The following is a 16015-nucleotide window of genomic DNA, read 5'->3' as shown; positions in this document are numbered from 1 at the left end:
AGTATTACTTTTTAAACATGGTACGACAATTTATGCTAATTTTTAACATGTACCTTTATAATACCATGGTATTCTTTCAAGTACAAAAAAAATATGAATATGGTAAACATTCAAAATCAGAGCAGGCCAGGGTTAGTTTGCTCTTTGACTTACCAGTTGCTGACATTGGACAGACTTTAAATAAAGAATAGGAAATACAATATACCATGGCATGGGGTGGGGGAAAATATTGATATTTCAATATTGCAATATTTTACCTCACAACACTTGATCGATATTTTCATTGCCGGAATTAATATTTTAGCTAAATTTTTAACATTCATATTTTTGGAAAGAGTTAATCTTAGAGCAAGTGTGTGAAAAGGCAATATATACTGAGGTATTTAGCCAAATACCTTAAGAGTATTTCTATTTGACCCATATCCAAACAAGCTATAGTATAATATATAAGCAAGAATATAATTGCGTAAAATATGTGAGTAAAAGATTGCAAAATATCTCAATGTTTAATAACAATACACTAAATGCAAATAATCACAATATTATATCATGACCTACTGTATATACATTTACTAAACACATTATTAAGAACACCTGTACACATACTTATTCATGTGATTATCTAATCAGTCAATCGTGTGGCAGCAATGAAATGCATAAAATCATACAGATACAGTTCAGGAGCTTTAGTTAATATCCAGACTGGTTCGAGCTGACAGAAAGGCTATGTTAACTCAGATAACCACTCTGTACAATTGTAGTGAGCAGAATAGCATCTCAGAACGCACAACACGTCGAACATTGAGGTGGATGGGCTACAACTGCAGAAGACCTCATACAGCACTTTATTAGGACCATAGTGTTCATAATAAAGTGTTCAGTGAGTGTATATTGATATATTAAAGGGCTGTGAAACAATAATAAAAACAAAACAAAAAAACTATTTAAATCGTAAGTTTTCTGTGAGTAATTGCGATTAATCATGGCTCATTAAAAGATCAAATCAAATATAATCAGAATTATATTTACTTTAAACATTCTCTCAAATAACTTGCAGAAAATTAGTTATTCAGCATTTATTTTGATTATTTAAATACAGTGCATTCATAAAGTACTCAGACCCCTTAAAATATCTGAAATCTCAGTCTCTATCGCGCACACACACACACTGGATCTCTCTCCTGTGGTTTCATTTTTTAAACTGGGTTTAGATGACAGTTTTTGAGAGATGCAAAGAGAGAGCAGCTTGGCCGTATCTTTCCCACACGTGGCTCACCACTTGCTTGATAATTCTTGATTCTCCATAGAGTAAATCTGTTCTTTTGTTTATTATGCCTAGGATATGCGTTGGGCATAATAAGGAAGCATGCACTGCTCCACACAATCAGTTTCTGTGCTGGGATGTGCAGTCGAGTTGACCCTGGAAATTAATAAATGGCAATTTTAGCAACAAATAGTGTGTGTGTGTGTGGGGGTGGGGGGGGGGGGGGGGTCAGCATTAATTGCACCAATTTTTTATTTTTACCGCAACTATACAATTAACTATTAATCTGAGAAATCAAGCATTACATTTCCCAGCCCATGCTGATTCCCAATCATAGTAGCATTGTTGTACCATGATATTCTTAAATATCTAAAAGTACCATGTAAATACTTGAGTATATATAGTGATGATCATACATTGCCATGGAAAAGTATCACGATATTACATCTAATACCATCCCAATACTATGGTACTTCCAGAGTACTTTTATGTAATCGACAAAGCTGTGACGGGAGGCTGCAGTGTTTTAGCTGACACAAACACACACACAAAAGCTGATTTCAGGATGTCAGCAGGAGACATTGGACTATACAGCAAAAGAGCCTGGAGGTGTTAGCCATGAGGAAAAGACCCAAGTGCATGTGTGTATTTATCAGATTCTGTACTTAAACATCACATAAATCACTAATGGATAATTTATCACACTTAGTGCAATATTAACAAAGATATTTACTGGTGTAGTGTCTGTGTGCACATGTGCTTGCAAATCATCTGGGTTACCTTGAGTGAGTCGAAACAGGCGATGACGCGGCCGTTCTCCACGTGGCAGGTGCGAGAGGGGTGAGCGAACTTGCACTCTGTGTCCGAACGAGAGCAGGTTCCACGCTGGAACTCTCTGCACACCTCCAGTGTCAGCCACTTGGTGTCGCGGCCCATGGTCACATTGACAGCCATGGCGGTCCCTCGGTGTGCGGAGGGCTGGGGTGGGGCAGCCAGGCGTGAGAAAGCACAAAAGCTGCAAAAAATTAGCACAGCAGCAAGGAGGGGGATCCTAAGACTAACTGTCCAGAAATAAGCTAGCTCTTTCAAGGACAGGAAGGGGACATAGTCTGCTGATCAGCCAATGGGCTCAAAAGAGCTGCATACCATCACAAAAGTATGATGAAGTCAGATAAAAGTCAGTTATACGTGCTAAGAATAAGAGTTTCGAGGTGGGGTAGGTCACTGTGACATTCTGCGGTGCATCTTCAGGCTGCTGTCTAGGAATGCAAGGCATTAAATCTAGAGCAGAGCGGCACTTTTTATTTGTCTGCAGTGGTCGTCCCACTGTCTAGACTCACCCGCCTGAGCTCTAGGTTTAAAATAACCCTCTTGCATTGATATAAAACAGACTTTCTCTAATTTTAGGCTTCCCAAACCCCCTGCCCTGTTGCCAAAGCCAGAGCAGTCTCTAAAGATACTAGCATGTCTGGACCGTAAAGGATGGAGAGACTGCAGACACTTAGAGAGGTGAATATAAAGAGGAAACTAATGGACTGGTGTCCTTGTATTAAAAGGTGAAATGGCAAGCAGGCGAGGCTGGAATCGAGGAACAGGCGAATGGGCCGATTGACTGTCAGGGTGAAATATAGCCCGAGCCAAGGCCAAGCACATACACGTTCTCAAGTCAGCGGAGAAGAGAGCGATCCGAAGCAGAGACAGGCTGCTGCAGCATCCAGAAGAGGCACTTTGTGGTGATGCAAATCTTCTTTTACTTGAATCGTTTTCTCATCCCTCCTTTCCTGGCATCCTTCCTTTCATTGCACTGCACTGAGATGCCGTTCACAGCAGGTAAATCTGTTTTTCCAAAAAGACACAAAGGCGACAAATTCAGTTAAGACTGCTCGTCCTGATTAGAAGTCTGGTAGAATTCCCCAAAATATTAGGCATAGCAATATTTCATAAAATTTAAAGGATGAAATGAAACTACTGGTAAAAATGTGCAAAATCAAAAATAAAATGCCTCAGCTGTTTATGTTGCAAACCTCTAACTGGGGGATACAGAGGTGAGAGACAAACAGAGATAGGATGAGAGTGCATGGCAGACAGTGAAAGTGAGAGAGTCAAAGAGAGGTAGAGGAGTGTAGACAGGAGGCTGGAAGCAATGCAAAGGAAAAGGGCAGGCTGTGTCTTGATTAAGAGATAGAGTGAGGGAGGGGAGGAGACAGGAAGAGAGAGAAAAAGAGCACATGGTTGAGAGCAACGTCACTTTACGACTAATGCAACAAAAGTTAGCTTTAAACAAAACAGTGTTTGTTGCATAGGCAGTAAACTATGCAACGATCAACACTGTCAGTGATAAGATTCTGAATACGCTTTTGTGAGAGAAAAGAGGAAGTAGCAGAGCAGACCAGAGGATGGGCAAATCCCCATAGCTGCAGCTGCTGAGCACAGAACACTGCAACAGCCAATCAGAAACTGATTTGCAACCAGGCAGGGTGGATCGGCCAATAAGGAGGAGCCTCATATATTGACATTCGTTTGTATTTTTTTTGCCAATGAGACTGCCCACCCTCTTTGTCATTGCATTGCTCCTTGGCTGAATTCTAAGGAGAGTGAAGCATGCGTGTCTCTTTCCTGGAGTGTTAGCGGGAGTGATTTCTGTGCATTGGGCAAACATAAGCAATAGCTGCGCTCTGAGTCACGCGAGCATAGACACACAGGTGGGAGGATGAAGGGATTGTGGGGAAGGAATGCTGAAGAATGGATTTTTTATCCGATTCATTCCACAGACATGACTATGGCAGTTGTAGCGATATGGGAAGGAGAATATAGGGGGCGGATCAACAGGGGATGGGAGTGTGTTTCTTGGTTGGGTCTGACAGCTGATATGCAGTCCCCTGAGAGAGAGGCATAATCAATAGCGTGATGACCAAGCATACTTGAAGTGATGTGGGATGGAGGAAGGGTTAGGAACCGAGAATCTGTAGACTTTCAGTTCTGTTAACGGATGAATGAGCATTTTATTCATGTTAGTAAAAAAAAATTTCATATGACAATGTGTAGATAAAGGGATAATTTACCCAAAAATCTAATTTCTGTTTGCGTTTACTCACGCTCATGTTGTTTAAAACTTATATGACTTACTTTCCAGAGTTTTATCTGCATTGAACATTTTTGAAATTTCAGGCTGTCATATCAAATGTAATCAAACTAATCTAGCATTTAGTGATTTATAGCTACGTGTAGGGCCCTATGATTTCCGCAGATGCGTAAAACACGGATGGAATCACGAATCCAGTCATAAAAACGGAATTTACTATAAAATTGCATGGTCACAGAATTTGACATTTTTGGGATTAAATGTTGTTCATGACAATTGGTAAATGAACAATTAATAAAATGAATATTGCGATATGTCCTAGTGTGCTAAACCATGAAAGGCTGAGATATGATTAAACAAATAAACATTTTGCAAGAGCTGTGTGCTTCAACAGTAAGTGAATGTGAGAAGCTGCTGCTTATACACTAACCGCATCATTAACATCACGTGTGCTCTATGTGTGTATCAATGACAAAGATCAGAGCACTTTATTCACTGTGATACGTGTAGCACATGCACACTATATATATATATACTGTATTTGTAAAGTCCATTTTTTCACCAAAATAAAAGCTCCATTTAACCAGACACATGAAATTAAAAAAATGCGAATGTAAAAGTAGTAGTAATAATAACTATAATAATTATGATATATCAATAATAATAATTACATTATAAGCAAGAGTTTCATTTATGCTTGTATTAATACTGTGATGATCCACTGTGCAGCACTGTATTAGACAAAACATTTTTATAAAATTATTTAAAAAATAAAAAATATGGGTTTAGGATTGTGCTGTGAGGATCAGTATAGAAGCACTTCATTTGATAAAAATAATGTAATGATATTTTGAAAAGTAATTGTACTATTTTCATTTCATTATATGTATCCAATGTAAACATTGTAATTACGTTACATTATATTAATGAATGGCTTTTTGTAATAAACCAGCTTCAATCTCCACCGAAGTCAACTATTTACCCAAGATAAACTCTTTCTTCTGTGGAACACGAGGAGAAATTGAGAAATGTTGATGTGTTCTTTTTGCCAAAAAAATTAATTGTGACTGAGGCTGTCAGTCCCTAATATTCTCCTTTTGTGTTTCATAAAAGAAGAAAAAAAAGTCACAAAGGTTTGGAACTACATGAGGGTGAGAAAATAAATATTTTCATTTTTGTGTGAACTATCCTTTAAAGATACAGCTAATGAGATGTATTATAATACAAGCTGAACTTTATAAACATTAAAGTCAGAATAAAATGTTACCATTTAATTTTTTGTTTAGAAATGTTTTATTTAGTATATAGTTTTTTGAGATGGCATTAAAAAGCCTATATAAACTCACCTTTTGAAGGAACTGTATTGAATAGATTTCTTATTTGTTAAATCTGAAATCTCACCTCTTCCTTTGGCAAAAGACTGGCAGTGAATGCAATAAAAACTGTATTTCTTATTTCCAAATAATACTTCTTCCTCAAAAGTACTTAAGAATCAATAAGGAATCAGAAGTGAAACTAGAATTGGAACCAGAACCATTAAATTCCTTTTGAATTCCATCCCTAGATGGACAGGTATATGGGTAAACGAATGAATGAGATTAAGCAGAGGTGAGTGAGCAGACACAGAGAGGATTAGAGGAGATGTTAAGGCAGATATTATCTGTGCCTGTGTCTCACAGCGACAGACACAGACGGAGGAGGCGGAGGGGGCCAGCATGCAGGCAGACAGTCCAGAAAGAGAGTACTGTGGTGAGGGGATGAGAGAGAGAGAGAGAGAGAGAGAGAGAGAGAGCGCAAGAGAGGATGGAAATTGAATTAATAACACCCACCTACAGATACAAGAACAAAGGCACAAATTGCAATGCAATACAACGTAAAAGGAGTAAGTAGGTTTTACAGGCCTAGGTACGCACCCTCCCCCAATATCTGCCCTACAGTAAGATCGATGAAGACTTCCCCTCAGGATACCTGCATTGAGCTGTTGGTCAGCACCAAAGTTAGCACATCTCTGTCTCAGAGCAGCATGCTACCTAAACCACACCTGCACACACTCTCCACCTTCTCCAAAATGCCAATTATCTCAATTATATGTAAGCAGGTGAACGGGGAGGCGATGCGTGAAGAGAACGTGCGGGCCTGACGTAAGCCACTGTGTTTAATTCCCTCCACAGACCCTGCTTTTACCCTAATATGTAGTACAAGCATGGCCCTCCCAACAATCACTAATCCCCCTCACAATGACAATCAGAGTTATTTCCCAAATCGGGTGATTTTATCTTCACAGCTTGTGGAGCTAACGATCACAGACACCCCTGAGACAATGGGACCAGTTATAAATAGATGTCTCGAACTGATTTCACAATGTGATTAAGTAAATTATTAATTCGAAGTAGACTGACACAGTTCAATCTGACTTTCTGTGTAGGCCAAGCCTAGTTATTACAAGCTGTCTTTAGAGTACAGTCAAAAAACAAAAAAGAACTAGTTGACTGCTAACTGAATGAAAAGTTAAAAAAGAAAGAAAAACCAAACATGCTTAAAGCTGAAGTGTACATTTTTTTTTATATTAAAATGAATTCTTCTATCCCAGCTTACTATGCAGCGCAAACCTTAAGTCAATTTAAGGTTGATTTCTCCAAAACCCTGTGTAAACAAATGGTGCTATCAAAACATTGCTCAGTTTGTTTGAGTAATCCATCCAGCTCAACACAGCTCAACCAATGGCTTGGGGCGGGACTATTTTTTAGACCAGTGGCAGACAGGGGCAGTGTTAAAAACAACTTATGCTAGCAGGCTATAAGCTTACATTTTTGGTGTTGGCTCATGATTCTAGTGAACTAAAAAATGTATTAGCACAAATGAGTGTGGCTGTAATTTAACTATGACATTTTTTTTTATTCATTCTGTTATGCATCCTTTTTTGTTATTACAACAATTACAACAATTTACTTCAACTACTACAACTGTTTTTGACATTATCCTATTTTGAATTATATGATACAGAATATGTATTTCCTTATTTTCTACTATGTATTTAAAAACGATACTAATTAGATTTATTATAATTTTATTAACATTAATTTGAATAGTTTAAGAAAAGAAAAAAAACATATCCAACCACCACTAATCTGAATAGCTATTAGATAAACGCTTCACACTATGGTGTTTCTTTGAATCTCAGAAACATGCTGAATCCAGTTTTTCTGAGGACCAATAGAAATAAACAGAGGGCAAACTAAAAATATACCGTACTGTGAAAACGTTTTTGGCACTTGTGAAATGTCTTCAAAAATAAAGGCATAAATAGTTTTCATTTATCAATTAACATTATACAAAGTTCAGTAAACATAAAAAAAAGCTAAATCAATATGTGGTGTGGCCACCTTTGCCTTTAAAACAGCCCCAATTCTCCAAGATACACCTGGACAGAGTTTTTCTTGGTTGTTGGCAGATAGGATGTACCAAGCTTGTTAGAGAATTCACCACAGTTCTTCTAACTATTTAGGCTGTCTCAATTGCTTCTTGCTTCTGTCTCTTCATGTAATCCCAGACTAACTCTATGTTTAGTGAGGGGCTCTGTTGTGGTCATGCCATCTGTTGCAGGGTTCAATGTTCTTCTTTTCTGTACTATTATATTTGCAAAATGAATGTTTGGGAATTTAACATTTATATTTCCTATTGACACACTAAAGCTGAATATATAAATAACCATCTTAAGACAAATGTTTTTGTGAAACATCTTAAATGCCTAAAACTTTTGTACAGTACTTTTATTGATTAAATCAGTTTCTGCCGATCTCTTTTTATGTCCATATTAAAAGGAACATTACAGCATCCCGCTAAAGTTTGTGCACATGATATTTGGTAATAGCAATGCAGACTTCAGACTCATTGTACATGTTCTTTGTCACAACGCTTATCGTAAGCAGATATGTCACTTATTAGTCCCATATGTGAAAATATGTTGCATATTAAAAATTTTAATTGCAAATGAGAGTAATACTGTACAGCCCTGTGCTAGAGGCATTCTCTTTCTAGAAAGCATTTTATTGGATGACAAAGCCTGCAAGATTTGTAATCAATATTTTTGGTCCATTTTCCTGGAAGACTGCACATTTTAAACGTGTATATCTATGATCATTTTGTCAACTTTAAGGAGTACACTAGCATGTTGATGACCTCAGTGCTAACAGACATGGATAAAGGCCACAAATAAAATAAAAAAAAAATTATTAGATCAAATGAATAGTAAAAATAGTGGTACTGAAAACAAAACCTCATGCACTTCAGGCCGTATACGAATATCTTTATTGCACAGACAAGACAAAGAACCTTGTGTTCAATACTAATTATAATTGTTACACAGGCTAGTAAAGGTGGTGGCTATGTACAGTCGGTTTACTTTGATGTTCTACGGCAGTAAAGTGGCAGGGCAGAGGATATAAAGCACAGCATACTGTATGTGTGTATGTTGCTGACGGAGTTCTACAAAGGAGGCAGTACATATCAGAAGTGTGTAGGTGGCGAGTACACATTGTCTCTACAAGGTCACAAAGCTGTACACACATACACACACACACACACACTGTCCTTGAAGCAATGTCCTTCAGATATTAAGTGTATGTGTTTGCACAAGAATCAGGGAGAATGACTAGTATATAGCAGATTCTTCACCTGAGAAGTCAACAGAATAACACATAATCGTCGGTTCTTGTGATACAGACAGCACGGTACTCCTGCTAAATACAATGCTCTGTGTAATTCTCTGTAAATTGTACATCACATGTGTATTAAAGCAGAAAACTGTCAAGTCAATCTATTTGAGACAAGCCTGCTGAAGGTGCTAATCTTAGATCTCTGAATTATTGATTATATAAATCAATATGGCAACAGCTGCTATTGATGTAATACAGTGATCATTACAGTAAACACTGTTTAGTTTTCTTTTTTCTCTTTTTTTTTTTAAATAAGCATCTCACTCATGTAATGAATCTACAGAATAATAAAAAAGTAGAATGTAATAGAAGGAACACTACTCAAATTGAGGTAAATTAACAGACTCCAATTTAAGAAAAACTGCTCACTAAAATAAAATATTTTAATGACCAACAAAAACATTGATTAAGCAACATTCTGCAGACATGCTTTCTTTCAAGTCCCACTGGAGTGCAAAATTTTGCTTATGTAAATAAACCAAAGGCCACGGGGCCTTTCGTACATTTTATTTCCATGGAAATTCACCATCTTTAGGACATGACTCATGTGTAAACAAGAGAAAAAAACAATACAGCACTTCCATGGTCAGAATCATAACCAAAGCTGACCTTGAAATGCTGGAGATGCAACAACAGGCAAACGCAGTGCAGTACCCCACATTTGCACCGTTCAAATCGATTGCACAGAGTTGTCACAGAGTTAAAGAGTTTGCCACTCAGACAGTATGTGGAACTGTCCAATAAAGAGTTCTCAAATAATCCTAAAAAACAAGTGAAGTAACTCCATTGGAATGATACGCGGAACCAACGCATGATTTAATTTGTTTGCCAGCCTCTGCCGAGCTCATCCGCAGAGAGACATGAGTGGGAGTGTGAGGGTCAGTTGGCAGAGGTCAGGGCAGGAAAGAGAGGAGCCTGCTGTTCTCTCCAACGCACTGCAGTGCTTAGCAGCACTGGAGCACCACAACATAACCTTCATACCACAAATCTGACGCATGCAGGCAAGCCCAGCATGTCCAACACACACACAGATTGCAGCTTCACACAGCACAACACATGCTACACACATGCATTATGTCTGCTGCAGCTTGTACTGCAGTATTTCATGTGGCTAAGGGTACAGTAGATTATAGTGAAATTTTCCACTGTTTACAAAAGGCCACAGTGGCTGTTTTTTTGGTCTTGAAGGTTTTAAGTTGGCATGTGTTTTTTTATTTTATTTTAAACATACAACATAAATGTGCAGTCTTCTTTGTGCTACAGTATTTATCCTGCTAAAACAATATCAGGATAAAAACGTTTTTACAGTGGGGTCCAAGTCCAAATGTCACTAGTGAAAATGCTTCTATTATGCATTATGCCACTTTGATAGTATAATTTGTAATGCAAATTTACAATAACAATTTTAAGTGATTTGAGAGAAGTTTCCATAAATCTCCATGAATTTCACAATTGCTATTTAATATGTCCATGACAGCATGTTCTCAAGCCAGCAAAACCTGATAATCGATGTTATCCATGAACCTTGTGCTTTAACGGTAGCAAAGAAATCTGAACTTTTGTACAAAGGAGGATATATCCCAAGTTTATGGAAATTTTCTAGGTGTGCGATTAATTTTATTTACTTTGCATTTGAGCATCTGATTAGCAACACAAAACTTGTGCAGAATCTAGAACATATCTTAATTCAACGTCATACGTTTTTCAAAAGTTTTAAAGGAATAGTTCATCCAAAAATGAAACTTCTCATTGTTTTCTCACCCTCATGCCATCCCAGGTGTGTATGACATTCTTTCTTCTGCTGAACACAAAGATTTTTAGAAGAATATTTTATCTCTGTATGTACTTTCAATGCAAGTGAATGGTGACCAGACCTTTCAAGCTCCAAAAATCACAAAGGCATAAAAGTATGATGCAAGAGGTCTTCTTAAGCAATGCGACTACTTTGTGTGAGAAACAGATTAATATTTAAATAACTTTTAAAAATAAATAGCCACTTTCACTTTTAGAATGTGAAAGTAGAGATTTATTGTAAAATTAGTACATATAGTACTTAAATATTTATCTGTTGCTAACATTGTATGCTACAGACTAGAGCTGTCATATTCTTCTTAAAATCTTTAAAAAATGTCATACACATCTGGGATGGTATTAGGGTGAATAAATGATGACAGAATTATTATTCCTTTAAACTTTAGTGTATTTCTACATCTAAATAAAAAACATGGTCTCAGACTTTTCAAACCCTACTGTATCTAGAAATTGACTTCAGGCCTGTTTAACCATTCATTCTCAGAAGCTCTTCAATCAGAATAAGAAGGCTGCAGACTTCTCTAGATGATCAAATCTCATGAATAGACACACTGTACTGGCCATTATAGGGAACAAACAGTTTGAATGACATTTAAAGGACAAGGCTGTTCAGTGCAGAGAGCCTGATGCAGAAGTACGGCCTGAATGTAACCGATATTAAGCCATATGCACACTTCCCCTAATTAAAGGAAGTCATGCAAAAATACTTGAACCCCCCCCCAACCCCCAGGCATGCAGAGCTGTACCATTAATTATGGGAAGAAAAAAAACACAGAAATGTACAGTGCTGACCGACTAGAGTGGATGCATGCAGGGCCTTAGAATGTGGAGAGAGAGGTTTTGAAGCTGGAGTAAATGAAGAAAGAGCTCATGAGACATTACAGCAGTGCGAGTTGAGGAGAAAAGCCCCCAGCCACAGAGAAAAATAATTAGGTTAAGTCTATATAATCCTTTCAGCCTATTACAGCCCCATTGCCTCCATTCATAAAAACATGCAGCTGCCAGAGCTCGCTCACAGCAAGCACATTGACATGTACAGAGCTATAGAGAGCACAAACAGACTCTAAAATCATAGGCTTAGCTAGATGACACATTACAACAAGCACTTGAGTCTCTTAACTAGGGCTGCAACAAATGATTATTTTGATAATCAACTAATCTAACGATTATTCGACCATTCTGGCAATTATTGCGATGATTAATCGACTACTCAGCTTGTGCCTCCACATAAAATGTTGTATTAAATGTGCTTATTATCAGTAAAGAGGATAAAATCATATTCTAAAAATACTTCTAAATGGCATTCACTGAATTAAAGTTTAATTCAGTAAAGAATTCACTGCAAACAATTATATTGTTATCAAGTGTTTTGTCTTGTTTTCCATTTAAAATATCCAAAAATTCTTGCATTTTCTTGAGAAGCAACATATAATATATTAAGAATTGCGTTCAGAGAATGTTTAAGTGTATTTTATATACAAGTGTGTTATTTAACTTGTTTATACTTCTGTCAGTGCAGAAAAGTAAAAATAGACTTATATTCAACATATATTCTCTGAAATATCTTATATGTTGTTATGTTATATGTTGCTTCTTAGGTAAAAGTATGTTGTTTTAAAAGGAGTTTTAGATATTTATATTGCAAAACAAGCTAAAACAAAAACAAATCAAAAACGTATTTTGTTGCAATGGGACAAAGACTATCTCTCTCACCTTTTTGTTCACTTCAATCCATCTTTAACTCCCAAAAAACAAGCTCTGTCTTATTAATAAATCTACATACTGTCGATTTTCTTTACGATAAGATACACACCATGGCAGATATATTATGATTCAATATGTCACAAGCCATCACGTTTTCATCTAGCTGCATCAAGCGTGCTCGAGGAACAAGCATCAAAGTGAGCATCAGCCTGTAGCAGTTTCAATTTTCCCCCCTTAGATCGGGTCACTTCATGCAACTCATAGAAGCGGTGCTGACCGCACAGAGAAATGCCAGTTCCAGAGTTTGTACTTATTTTCATGACCTGCTTCCTTATTATTTTAACTTTAATAAGGGCATTAAAGACAATTATAATTAATAATAATTCCTTATATTTATATAGTGCTTTTCTAGGCACTCAAAGTGCTTTACATAGTATAGGGGGAATCTCCTCAACCACCACCGATGTGCAGCATCCACCTGGATGATGTGAAGGCAGCCATGGTGCGCCAGAATGCCCACCACACATCAGCTATTGGTGGAGAGTAGAGTGATGAAGCCAATTAATGGATGGGGATTATTATGAGGCCATGATCAAGAAGGGCCAATGGGGGTCATTTTGGCTTGGACACCAGGGTTACACCCCTACTCTTTATGACAAGTGCCCTAGGATTTTTTTAATGACCGCAGAGAGTCAGGACCTCGGTTTAACATCTCAGCCAAATTGTTTTACAGTATAGTGTCCCCATCAATATACTGGTGCATTAGGACCTCAGACTGCAGGGTGAGCACCCTCTGCTGGCCTCTCTAATACCTCTTCCAGCAACAAACATTATTTTCCCCAGGAGCTCTCCCATCCAGGTACTGGCCAGGCTCAACCCTCTTTAGCTTTAGTGGGCAACCAGATGAGAGCTGCAGGGTGATATGGCTGCTGACAATACAATGCAAACTCATTGAGGGGTTTCCTTTAAAGACGCTCGGACATGCAAGTTTTGCTTAAGCGGAACAGCAGCACCAGCTCCACTTTATTTCACAACGCGAGCGCTTCTGTATTTACTTTTGTATTTTTTTTGATAATTTCCTAACACTTTCCGATCTACGCCACCTGAAGCAGTCTGGAAAGTTTGGACTGCGAGCTGTGCGTTCTTCCTCTCCTCAATCAGGTGCAAGCTGCAGTTGGTGCTCCTCTCAAATGCTCTCATTTGAGTTTAATATGATCTCATGTTAAGATCAAACGACTATTTGACAACTACAATTTTTGCTGACAATTTTTTATTGTCGACGTTGTTGACTAATCTTTTCAGCCCTATTCCCAACCACCCAGCCCAGTCTAATGTTGCAAAAACAAACTACAGAAACTGTGAGAGCTACATTTACATTACATTTATGCATTTGGCAGATGCTTTTATCCAAAGCGACTTACAGTGCACTTATTACAGGGACAATTCCCCTGGAGCAACCTGGCATAAAATGCCTTGCTCAAGGACACAATGGTGGTGGCTGTGGGAATCGAACTGGCAAAATTTCTGTGCTTTAGCCCATTATTTCTGCACTTAGCACAGGAGTGGTGGTGGCGTAGTGGCTAAAGCACAGGGCTGTTAGTCACCTGTTAATCAGATGGTTGCTGGTTCTAACCCCATGGCCACCACAATTGTGTCCTTGAGCAAGGCACTTAACTCCAGGTTGCTCTGGGGGGATTGTCCCTGTAATAATTGCTGTGTAAGTTTTTTGGATAAAAGCATAAATGTAAATGTAAATTACCAGCTTTCTCCTGAACAAAATGACAGGACACTTCAAGTTTACCTGACATCACAGACATAGTTTGCTTGATCAGATGAACTTTCATGCTGGAGATGCCCAATAATAGTATCACTGTTGCTTCATTTCAGCACAACTCTTTCTTCTTTGTAATATCATTAAATATATTGTGTTTGACCGTGACACTGCATCATCGATACTCTGCAGCTCTTTAATCACATAATGCAAGGTAGAGATGATGGTTTCTCATGGAGGAATAAACGAGTTCGGGAATGCAGAGAAAAAAAGAGCAGTGATAGCCGTGAATGCTCAGGTCTGACGCTCCGTTTTAAATGACATCAGACACACCACATATATTTGTTGACGTTGTAAAATATTTTTGTGCTTTCATTTGACCGTTAAGTTTCATAAAAAGTGCATAAGTGGACTACTTTCATGATCCTTCAGGGCAGCACAAATAAACAAATAACATAAAAATGGCAAGTTAGTCATATGTGAATATTAATCCACAAAAGGTTGTGATTTAAAGACAGATAAACGGTCTGGTGTGTGATTCAGAACAAACCAATGACGCGCTGATCTGTGTGCACGTGCATGGTGGCGCTGTCACATAGGTTCACATGTATTGTGAAATCAAAGTAATGCAGGTTCAAGCGTTTGCGCAATATTAAACATTAGTAAAAGTTACAAGTTATTATACAAATCTACAAAAGCGGCTCAGAATAACAGAAAAGGAGAGTACAGTGTTACATGAAATGCAGAACACCGTAAACTGTCAAATACACAGACCTTTTCACAAAGTGCGATGATGCGATTCCACCTAAATTAGCAGCGTAAATCTAGCAAACTTTTTTAGATCATAATTGTTTTTAATATTGAGTGCAAGTTTATAACATTACTCTTTGTGCAATATTACCCTGGAATTAGTTCAAAAAATTAATTACCACAGCTGTGAGGGTGTTTCGATTACATCTGCTGAGAGAATCACAATAAATTTGGCATCTTCTCCCATCCAAGGCCAGATTTACCACCGGGCCGATTGGGCCTCCAAGACCCCACTAACTGTGTGGCCTCATCTTTTTTTATTTAAAATTAATGAATGAGTGTGTGTATGTGTGTTAACAATAATTTATTTCCACACAAAAAAGTATCATGATCAGTTTTTTGGCTGTGTCGGCTGTGATGATGACAATGAGTCAGGTTACCGCGGAAACTGTTATTAGCGGCAAGACCGGCGGTAGAAGATAGTGTGAAAAAAAGAGAATTGAGGACATCGAAAAAACAAACAACATGGATAAAAAACGGTGGAGCAGTGGAACCACAAAACGGACAGCTAAAAGGGAGAAGGATAGCAGAGAGGATATTCCAACCATCTCCACTTTTTTCAAAAGTCGTCTCGACGCAAATAAAGAGCCTGGCGGCGCCAGCGGTGATGCTAGCGAAGAGGAGTTTAGCACAACATCCAGCCTTGCTATTTCAGATGAACCTGAGCATCAGCACCAGTACAACAAGACAGAGAACCACAGCCAGGCTGGAGTGACAGACACCTGTCCTAATTGCTTTTCTGAAACAAGACAGCCTCGATGACGTGTGCGGCAGACATATGCAACCACCGGGGGACGCAGTCTTCCAAAGGAGACACAGCCTCTGTGTCTAAATAAAAGCTCCTAGTGAAGTTGAAT

At 38.1% G+C, this 16015-nt stretch overlaps 1 protein-coding gene across 7 annotated transcripts in view; it reads right to left on the bottom strand.

Moving 5' to 3' along the window:
• Positions 1-16015, bottom strand: part of mbnl3 (muscleblind-like splicing regulator 3) — a 64285-nt gene that overhangs the window by 40187 nt on the left and 8083 nt on the right. For all 7 annotated transcript variants that reach the window (XM_052149384.1, XM_052149383.1, XM_052149386.1 and 4 more), the window contains exon 2: positions 2045-3100. In XM_052149384.1, coding sequence (XP_052005344.1) covers positions 2045-2218 — 174 coding nt within the window. In that variant the 5' untranslated portion in view covers positions 2219-3100. The remainder of the gene's footprint in view (positions 1-2044; positions 3101-16015) is intronic.

The sequence above is a fragment of the Xyrauchen texanus genome, chromosome 19 (assembly GCF_025860055.1).
Source record: "Xyrauchen texanus isolate HMW12.3.18 chromosome 19, RBS_HiC_50CHRs, whole genome shotgun sequence".
NCBI classification, from domain to species: domain Eukaryota; kingdom Metazoa; phylum Chordata; class Actinopteri; order Cypriniformes; family Catostomidae; genus Xyrauchen; species Xyrauchen texanus.
This window is presented reverse-complemented; position numbering and strand designations above follow the sequence as displayed.